This window comes from Rattus rattus, chromosome 6 (genome assembly GCF_011064425.1).
Source record: "Rattus rattus isolate New Zealand chromosome 6, Rrattus_CSIRO_v1, whole genome shotgun sequence".
Taxonomy (NCBI): domain Eukaryota; kingdom Metazoa; phylum Chordata; class Mammalia; order Rodentia; family Muridae; genus Rattus; species Rattus rattus.
Genome location: NC_046159.1, coordinates 24047165 through 24057535, shown reverse-complemented (window position 1 = coordinate 24057535; position 10371 = coordinate 24047165). Strand labels below are relative to the sequence as shown.

Sequence of the window (10371 nt, the reverse complement as noted above, 5' to 3'; positions counted from 1 at the left end):
GTGAGCTATAGTTCTGATTGTCATGAAAAAGCAATAAGAATGGGAGTCTTCAGCTTCCCAGGACTTTGTTTCCTCAGCTAAAACGGGGTTGAAAAGAGCCCATTACAAAGAAGTTAGGTCATCATGAAACTACCTGCTTTGACCCAACAGCTAGGATGGAGAAAGAAGAAAATTGCTAAAAGGTCTATTTGCTTCTTTTCTACTTGTGCAATACCATCACTGAAGCCTATTTTACACTGTTTTCCTGCGAGATCTTCAAGAACTATTTAAATGTGAAAGTAAAATATCAATCAATAAAATTGTTAAAGTTTTAAACAGATTTAGGCTAAAATGGGACCCTTTTCTCCTACTGGGTTGCTTCATCCAGCCTTGATATGAGGGTTTGCGCCTAGCTTATTGTAACTTATTATGCTGTATTCAGCAGATATTCCTGGGAGCCGTGCCCTATTCTGAAGGGAAATGAGGAGGGTGGATCTGAAACAGAGGTAGTAGAGAGGACTGGGAAGACTAGATGGAATCTGTGGTCACAGTGTAATGTATGAGAGAAGAATAAAATGTGATCTATCACTACCATGTTGTCTGCTGTGAGTTTGGATTTTAAGAGGTAATTAAGACAAGAGAAAAATGAAAAAAGATTACATACCTAATCCTTTCATTAAATATAAAACAAAAACATACCAACTGAAAAATAAATTCTTAAAATACTCTCAAGGAAGCAACAATTAAAACCTGAATGCCATAGGATGATGATCATTCCCTCTACCAAAACACCACACAGAACCTTACTATCTTAAACATATGTGTGCACATGCTGGTGTGTACACACATGCACACACACGAGAGAGAGAGAGAGAAAGAGAGAGAGAGAGAGAGAGAGAGAGAGAGAGAGAGAGAGAGAGAGAGAGCAAACCACACTATGTACATTGAATTAAATTAATCAAAAATAATGACGAACATCCTCATGGTTAACTATGCTCTATGACCCAATGTGTTCTCTATTTCTATGACACATACACTTTCCCTGGGTCTGATAGGCTTATCTTCTCCATCCCCATCATAAGGATCACTTTGAGGGATTCCAATCAAATGTTGCTCCAGGTAACTTACAAATCCTTCCCATCTCAAAGTGACAAGGAAAATCATTCCAGACCCATTTATCTTGGTCATAAACAAGGACAACACAGTCTTCTTCCGTATAGTCATTTGGTTCCCCAACTTTCCAGAATCTGAAAGAGAAGCAGAACCCTGAGATAGGATTTTATCCCAAGATAATCCAGAAATGCAGAGCAAAAAGAACATGTGCACAAAACAAAGTTACGATCTGCACTGCAAGAGTCATCAGCCATATGTGGCTATTGAGCATTTGAAGCATGACTTCCTTAACACATAAAAATCAGTAGTCTTCCTATATACAATGTGAAACACACAAAGAAATCAGGGAGACCACGCCATTCACAATATCCCTCGTTGCTTTAACCAAAGAAATTGGAATAAGTCCAATGAAGCAAGTAAACTTCTCATGAAATGAAAACTTTAAAACACTAACAAGGAAATGAAAATGCCGCAAGATGAAAAGGTCTCCCTTTCATAGTATGTAAGTAGTCATCCCAACAAAAATGATCACAGACTCAACTCAACCCCCATTACAATTCTAAGGCAATTCTTACAGAAATTGAAAAGGCAAACTTAAATGTACTTTAATTAAAAATTTAAATTTAAATTTAAATTAAACATGTATGTCCCAGGACAACCACACAATCCTGAAGAGTTTAAAAACTGGAGGTATCATCACCTCAGATTTCAAACTATACTACAGAGCAATGCTTTAAAACAAAATATAACAAAAAACTAAAACAAACTGTCAAGGCACTGGCATAAAAATGGGCCTGTGACTCAATGGAATAGCATCAAGAATACATACATAAGTCTCTATTCATACTACCCAATCTTTCCCAGTGAGGCCAACAGTGAAAATAGCAGAAAAGACAGCATCTCCCCAAATGGTGCCAGCAAAACTGGATAGCCATGTGCAAAAATAATGAAACATTATTCCCTTTCACTTTGCACAAGACCCAATTCCAAGTGAATCAAGGACCTCAGATAAAATCTGATACCCTGAATTTCACAGAGGAAAAATTAAGAAAAACTCTTGAACTTATTGGCACAAGGAAGGACTTCCTGAACAATGGAAACGGCACTAAGGCCAATAACTATTAAATGGGACCTGTGGAAATAGAAAATGTCTATACAACAAAGAACACCATCATTCAAGGGAAAAGGCAGCCTCCATGAGGGGAAAGGACATTTATCAGCTATATGTCTGGCAGAGGATTAGGATCTAGAACATCCCAAGAAGTTAAGGGTAAAAAGGTAAACATGAGGAAAACAAATGAGTATTGGGATTAAGCAAAAGATGAAATACAAATGGCAGAGAAACATTTTTAAAATGCTTAATATTCTTTGCCATAGGGCAATGCAGAGTAAAACTACTTTTAGATTATTTTTTATCTTGTCCCAGTCAGAATGCCAAGATCTAAACAAACAAATACTGGCAAGTGCAGGCCTTCATGTGGAGAAAGGAGAATGCTTGTCCAGTCAAGGTACAAAGGAGAGTCTAAAGAGGGCTCATCTTTAAATGGCACATATGTAATACATCCCTTTCCTAAGAAGCCCAAGGATCTTGATGAAAAATGTGTTAGAGCTAGAGGAGAGGGATGACTACAAGGAAATAGTGTCCTCCAGAAACAACATGACAGCTGCATGACTGCATAAACATGCACTAACGTGCAAACTCAAAGTAAATTAGATCCCAGCATGGAGAGTGGAGGTGGTCACCAAGTCCCATCTCTAGCCATAAGTTCTTCTTGCCACCCATCTCATGTTTGCCTATAAATGCCTTACCCCCACCAATATACTCACACCATGTTTGGGTTGAATGGCGTCTTGTCCACCCATTCCCATTGACCTTCCACCTTCTCATCAGAAAGTCCCAAGAAATAGGAAGATTGTTCATCCAAAAGTTGAGTCACAAAATTCTGCATACAAAATATACATTTTTTTTTAGCAAATTCACTTTCGTAATGTCCATTAGGCTAAGGAGAAAAGACAGCAATGAGATCACAGGCTAAGCATAAACATCATGATATCAGACAAGTCAGTCTTCAAATCTGCTTAGTGTGGTAGGGGGAGCTTTAACCTCACCAAACCCTGAGTCTTCTGACTGCTACATCTGATCACTGTAAAAGTGAATTGAGATTATAATGGACTTTGTATTAGGAAAAGCATAGTTGAAAAATGAACAAGTTGATTTGAAAAAAGGGGGGAAAGGAAAAACTGGGAGCGGAAGAAAATGTTGTCCAGGCTGATAAGAAAGTTTAAGGAACAACATTAGAAACCCAAGAAATTTCTCCACTATGAAGAGATTTAGAGCAACAGAATAACTAGTGGTCCTAGGTAACTTTTTATTTGTTGGATATTTTTTATTTACACTTCAAATGTTATCCCCTTTACCAGTTTCCCATCCATAAACCCTTTATCCCATCCTCTCTTCCCATTCTTCTATGAGGGTGTTGCCCCACCCATCCCTTCCTGCTTACCCACCCTGACATTCCCCTACACTGGGGGGGGGTCCAGCCTTGGCAGGACGAAGGGCTTCTCCTTCCACTGATGCCCAACAAGGCCACCCTCTGCTTCATAGGCAGCTGGAGCCATTGGTCTGTCCATGTGTAGCCTTTGGATGGTGGTTTAGTCCTTAGGAGCTTATGTTAGTATTGCTGTTCTCATGTGGTTGCAAATCCCTTCAGCTCCTTCAATCATTTGTCTAACTCCTCCAATGGGTATCCCATTCTCAATTCAATGGTTGACTTCAAGCATCTGCCTCTGTATTTGTCATGCTCTGGCACAGCCTCTCAGGAGACAGCTCTATCAGGCTCCTATCAGCATGCACTTCTTGGCATCAGCTATATTGTCTGGGTTTGGTAGCTGTATGTATATGGGCTGGATCCTAGTTAACTTTAACTGTCTACTTGGCACAGCCTAGAATCACCTGAGAAGGGAATATCAGTTAAGAGATATCTAAATCAGATTGACTTTTGGGTACATCTGTGTAGAATTGTGTGAACAGTTATTTGATGTAGGAGGGCTCAGCCCACTGTGGGCAGCACCATTCCTTAGGCAGGTGGTCCTGGACTGGAAAGGAACTAAGCTAAATATGAGTCTTTGAGTGGGTCAGAGAGCAGTGTTCCTCCTTGGTTTCAGTTTCAAGTTCCTGCATGAATTTCTGCTCTGAATTCCCTCAGTGATGGACTCTAAGTTGTGAGCTTAAATGAACTCTTCCCCCTTTAAAGTTATTTTGGTTATGGTGTTTGTCACAGCAACAGAAGGAAACCAGAGCATCAGGATGTACTAAGCTAATGCATACCTGTTCTGCTTCTGTGTTGATGGTCACCAGATGACTGCTCATCCCCGAGCAGTTCCTCTCACTCTCATGCCAGGTCTGGTTGTCATTAAGAGGAAAGTAACAGTTAGACTGGAATGCTCTCCAGCTAACAGGACAGCAGGTCCAGGTACCTCCTCAGGTGAGAATTGACGTAGATGTTAGTTACCAAACAGCATTTAACTTCTGAAAGGTGTACAGTCATCTTCTTCAAGCATCACCCCAGAAGTTATTCAGTGTCCCTACATGCATTTTGCTTTCATATTTAAAATATTTCCCAAGCTAGCAGTGTGACTCAATGGTAAAGCACATTCCTCGAATGTGAAAAGTCCTGAATTTGATATTTATCAAAGAAAGAAAAGTATTGAGAGATGTGGTGGAGGTAAATTAAATTAAGCAGAATGTTCCTATAACGAAGCCTTTTACAAGATATTTTATTTGTAAAGAAAGCAAAGGCTGTAAAACTCGAGCATTTCTTAATTCTTCCTAACCGCATAGATTCCAGAATATAAGTAAACAGGCATCTCAGAAAGAAGAAACTGTCCTCATGCTATATCTGAGTCAAGGAAAAAATTGAGTGAAGTTCATGTTATTTTTCAGATGACAAAAATACCCATCATCTAAGGGTAGTAACTAAAGCCTGAAATCTAAGCTCTTTGGAGACAGAGGCAAGAACATCTCTAATTCCAGGCCAGTCCAGTCCAGGGTACATAGTGAGACCTTGTCTCAAGAAAAACAAAAAACAAAAACAGAAACAACCCCCCCCAAAACCAAGTTCTGTTGATGTGGAGCAATTGCCTAGCACGCATGCACACCTACACACACACATGCACACACACACGCATGCATGCACACAAACATTAATAATGTGTTGCAGCATTTGACTAAATCATGAGAAACTACTGTGTTCTAGTTGACTGATTTTCATTCTTGCAGCCAGTTCTCATTCCTACAGATGCTCTCTAAAGGCTGGATGGAAGCAAATAAAGAGGTTTCCTCTACTACCTGTAGCTCCGGGCTGTGGCTCCTCTAGGATGCACGTTAGCCTTGTGTGGTAGTCTGAGAACTTCAACGCGCTTCCTCTCTTCCAGAGTAAGAAGTAATGAGTCACTGTCAGCAAGAAAAGCAGTTTTCCTTTACTATGTAGCCACCAATTTAGAAAAGTGGGCTGACCTCCCCACCTTTCTACTTCCCTCACAGTTAAGGTCCCCACACCCATTTTCTTTCCTATGCCATTTCATAATCCCAGGTAAATTCAACGAAAGCTAACAATTTATGATCATATTGCCTGTGATGTACATTAGAACTTTTGGAATCTTTTAGGTGCACACTATTTTCAGTTTATTGCGCCAAGATTTGTCCAAGAGTGGGAATTCTGGTAAACTGTGGGCTAGTTCCACAATGTTTTGTGAACGTCACAAGTTTAGTGATACTTTTACTTTGAAATATAATCAAGTATTGAAAAGTAAAAAAGAAAACTATAAATGTACAGGTTAGTAATTAGTGTAATGTGGACAGTCCTAGAAAAGACTTCCAAGTTCAAAACACAGAATATTGTCAACAGCGCAGGTAGCCATCATACACAAGTCTGACCCATTCTTCCATTTTACGGCTTTTAGTGCTTTGCTTTAGTTTCAGGTTAGAACACAAAAATCAGAACGACTTTTGTTCAAATTTTCTGTGAATGGACTCAGATGCCCTGAATCCTTTGGTGCTGTCTTATGCCCAGAACTGTTTCTGAAGCAATATTGCTGCTTATAGCCATAGTCCATCCATTTTCATAACTGGACAATGACCTATTGTCTTCATGGAGTCAATGCCCTGATCTCTTTGCTTCTGCCACTTTCATGGCTTCCAGCATTAGGCTGCTGTGAACTGTGTTCATCTGAGCATCTTTGACCTAAGGATCTTTGCATCCAAAGGAGAAGTACACATTTCTGTAAGGTGGACATGCGTGCCTCGCAGTGGGATGGCCGGTGTTTGTGTGCATGCGTGGTAAATGGGGTACATGGAAAAGCTCTGCAAACAGATTTCCTACTCTGGGCTCCCTCCTGCATGTAAGCATCTCAGGTCCAAGTTTCCTGCACTTTTGTCATCAGACGCAGTGTATTCTGAGTCAGTCCCGTCCTGGTGTTTCTGCAATGGTGATTCACTGTGAATTGCAGTTTTACTTCCCTAACAACCAATGAGGTTGATACTGTGTGTGTGCTATGTTTTCCTTTTCTGCAGTGCCTACGTAAGACTCTCCATTTTTTATTTTATTGCTGACTTCCTTCCAATTGTTTTGACATATTAATATACATTTCACCCGTCGATGCAGTACAAATATTCTATCTTACAGATTTCTGTTTTCACTATAGCAGGTTGTTGTTTGCACATGGTATGATGCAAGAACTCTAATTCCACTTATTAAATATGATCACTGAAGTCTATAACATTAATTCAACAAAACGCTCCTTTCCCCATAACTGTGCAATAACCCCCTCAATATTGGATTAGAAATATATAATTCAGAGTCTATGCCACCACTATTTTTTCTTTCCTCCAACCTATTTGTCTTATGCCTACAACACACTAATTAAGTCACAGCCTCATCTTGTAGCCTGATGTCAGAAAAAACAAGATTTTCTATGACATTAGTGGTGTCAATGGCTTCATGGATACACATTTGTTCCCAATCTTGATGTGGACACACTTAATGCTTTGAGCTTTTAAATGTCAGTTATACCTCAGCAAAGTGATTTTTTTTGGAAGCAAACAGAGCAGTCTCATAAAAATTTTTAAAAAGAAATCAAACACCTAGCTCTGATAGTAAGCCTAAGACAATGAATGTGTTGTATGTGGATAAGCTGAGGAAAAGCGAGGCTTCGGGAACACATGTTGAAAGTTGGGGGGAAGATACTTCAAAAGGAGCTTCACTTTGGCTAGTAGCTTACCAAAACAAGTTGAGATAAAGCAAGCACTGAGGAACGAGATGGAAACAACAGCACAAACCCAAGGGATCCGCTGGGGATGCTGGGCACCTTTTGCTAAGACAAAAAGGGAAATAGGTTAGTCTCCTCTCTGCCATAAGAGGAGGGGCGTCAAGATTGTCAAGGAGCAGGCTAAATATGACAGTGTGTAAAGTGTTTTAGGAGTTCAGGAGACTTAAATATTTCCTGTGAATAAACCAACATTAGAGCCTGCTAGTGAATAATAACAATGAAAAACATAAACTTGTTTTTATAAAGATTGTTTTTTATAAACAGGTATTTATAAACAGAACATCAGAATACAAAAAGTCATAAAAATCAAAGCTTCTATATAACATAGTGTAACACACACATTGTACGCACACACACATGCACACACACACACACACACACACACACTCAAGTGCATGAAGAAAGCCCTTATTGTAATATCATTATTGCATACATATGGTTTCTAAAATCAATTAAAACACTGAGCAAAATTATGAGCAGTAATTTCTACTGCATTATTTATTTATTTACTTATTTTTTATATTTTTGGTGACTTATTTTTAATTAATCATTCCTGTCATTTACATTTCAAATGATATCCCCCTTCTAGGTTACCCCTTCACAACCACCCCATCCCATCTGCCCTTTCCTCCCTCTCCTTTGCCTCTATGAGGGTGCTCCCCTATCCACTCACCCACACCTTCCCAAATTCTGTAGCATCACCCTATGCTGGGGCATCAAATCTCCACAGGACCAAAGCCCCGCCCACCTCACTGATGTCAGGCAAGGCCATCCTCTGCTACATATGTAGCTGGAGCCATGGATCCCTCCCTGTACACTCTTTGGTTGGTGGTCTGGTCCCTGGGTGCACAGGGTGGTCTGGCTAGTGAGCAATAAGTTTAATCTGTTGAAATTGTAAGAGACCATCAAACAAATGAAAGTATGCATTATCCAATAACTATGACCTAAAATATTGTGGCAAGATTTTTCATATCTATTCAAAAGGTAAATTGAAAGCATGCAGTGTTGACTTGGCTGAGAGAAAGTACACAAGGAGGGGATAGATGGCTGTGTTGCTGAGAGTAGCAAGGGGAAAAAAGCCTAAAAAGCATCAATGAGCAGCATTTATTCATTCATAGCTGTGTGTGTGTGTGTGTGTGTGTGTGTGTGAGAGAGAGAGAGAGAGAGAGAGAGAGAGAGAGAGAACAAAATGAAAATTCAACCAAAACAAAAACAAAACCAAAAACAAAACAACCAGGTTTCTGATACAGTGTGGTCCTGGTGAAGTTAGCTATAGCAGACTGATGAGATTAAGCAAGATTTAAATTGCAAGCATAGTTTACCATTTTTCCAATATATTTATTGTTAGAACATCCTTTATTTATTCTCTGATAATTTCATACATCTAAGCACTGTACCTTGATCATATGTATCCCTAAGCTCTGCCCCTCATTTCACCCTCCTTCTCCCATACCCAGGCATCCCTGACGCATTCCCACTTCCCCTTTCATTTTCTCTCCTTTGTTGCCTTGTCTCTGTAATCCAGAGTCCACTAAGTGCTATCTGCTGGAATGCTGACTGATCCTGTTGGTTTAATCTTGTGCCAAGTCCTGTGCAGGGGACCACAGCTGCTCGGAGTTCACAGCTACAGTGGCCATGTCATATCCAGCAGAGGCATCAATAGCTTGCTTATAATAACATAATATAATTACTATAACCAAGTATTGTTTAATAGTCTCACAGTAGCATCCTTTAAATCAATCAGGAGACCAGAGAGAGACTCTGGCGTACTATGAGCCTATGACTATGCGTCCTATATATTATTTCTCTCCCTTCCTGTCAAAGGAATCTTCCAAAGTATTTAATTCTCGTTTTTATCTCATTTCTTTTAAAATATACTTTATCTCCCCTCCTGCTTCTATCTGACTTTAATATCTCTTTTCCTTGGTCTTAGAATATGTTATACAGCTTACTAGGATTCAGCCATGTCCTTTCCTTGATTTTTAGAATGTTATACAGATTACTGGGATCAAGGCCATCATCATTGTGTTGTCATCCTTCCCATCTTAAATCTTTGCACTGCCATTAATTCACATTTTAAAGTCATCATCACAAATACTTCAACTAGGTAAGTGTGAAAAGGTCTGAGCATGATCACACATCAACTATCAACTCAGACCTCAGAAGTTGGAGGAAAGGAAATCAAGTTTGAGGCAGTCCCAGGCTGCACAGAAAATTCAAGACTAGCCTGTGCTACTAACAAGACTTTGTCTTGAAGAAGGAGTAAAGGGAAGAAGAAGAGAATGAGGAGAAAAATGAGGAGAAGGAAGAGGAGGAGCAGAGAGTGAAAGAGGAACAAGAGAGGAGAAATAGAACAGAAGGGAGGGAAGGATGGATATATATATACATATATACATATATATATGACAGAGAGAGACAGAGAGAGAGACAGAGACAGAGACAGAGAAAGGGAGAGAGAGAGAGAGAGAGAGAGAGAGAGAGAGAGAGAGAATAGAGAAACTCACATTTCATTTGGGATTCTTCCAGCCACATTATGTATGTCTATATGTCAGGAGATTCCAGGTTCCTCTTTACTTCTTGTCCAGGGTGTAGATTTCCATCACAGGTGTCTCTTCAGAAACATTTAAGACTGGACACCAATATATCTGGCTTATTTTGCTAAGATCAGTAAGTGCAAGATCAGTAAGTACAAGAAAGCTAAGTGAAAAAAGAAGAAATCTTAGAAAAAGGAGTTTCCTCTAATGTACTCCAACAGATGGAGCAAAGAGGAAAAGGAAATTGAGAAAGCAACCCCAGAACAGTCAGTAGAAACTTCCAGAAGTGTGTCATGTAAGATTTCTCAATGTGTTTTTGTTACTCATATATCATGTTTTCAAAGGTAGTTTGAGGTAAACTAAGGCTTAGAAAGTTCTCTAGCTCAATGAGATGTGTCCAGGTGCAATGAACACAGTT

General features: G+C 39.6%; 1 protein-coding gene across 2 annotated transcripts; it reads right to left on the bottom strand.

The window, feature by feature from the left end:
- Window positions 1-965: 965 nt before the first annotated feature.
- On the bottom strand, window positions 966-9982 carry Clec4d (C-type lectin domain family 4 member D). 2 transcript variants are annotated; one of them, XM_032907387.1, is made up of 6 exons: window positions 9924-9982; window positions 7372-7464; window positions 5441-5545; window positions 4421-4572; window positions 2920-3035; window positions 966-1226 (listed from the first exon to the last, which is right to left on the bottom strand). In XM_032907387.1, exons 1-6 carry the CDS (start codon window positions 9949-9951, stop codon window positions 1064-1066), a joined length of 657 nt encoding a protein of 218 aa, XP_032763278.1. In that variant the 5' UTR covers window positions 9952-9982; the 3' UTR covers window positions 966-1063. The 2 variants fall into 2 exon arrangements, with proteins under 2 accessions (XP_032763278.1, XP_032763279.1); XM_032907388.1 differs by having other exon boundaries at window positions 1064-1226; window positions 4421-4569; window positions 9924-9951.
- Between the last annotated feature and the right edge of the window lie 389 nt (window positions 9983-10371).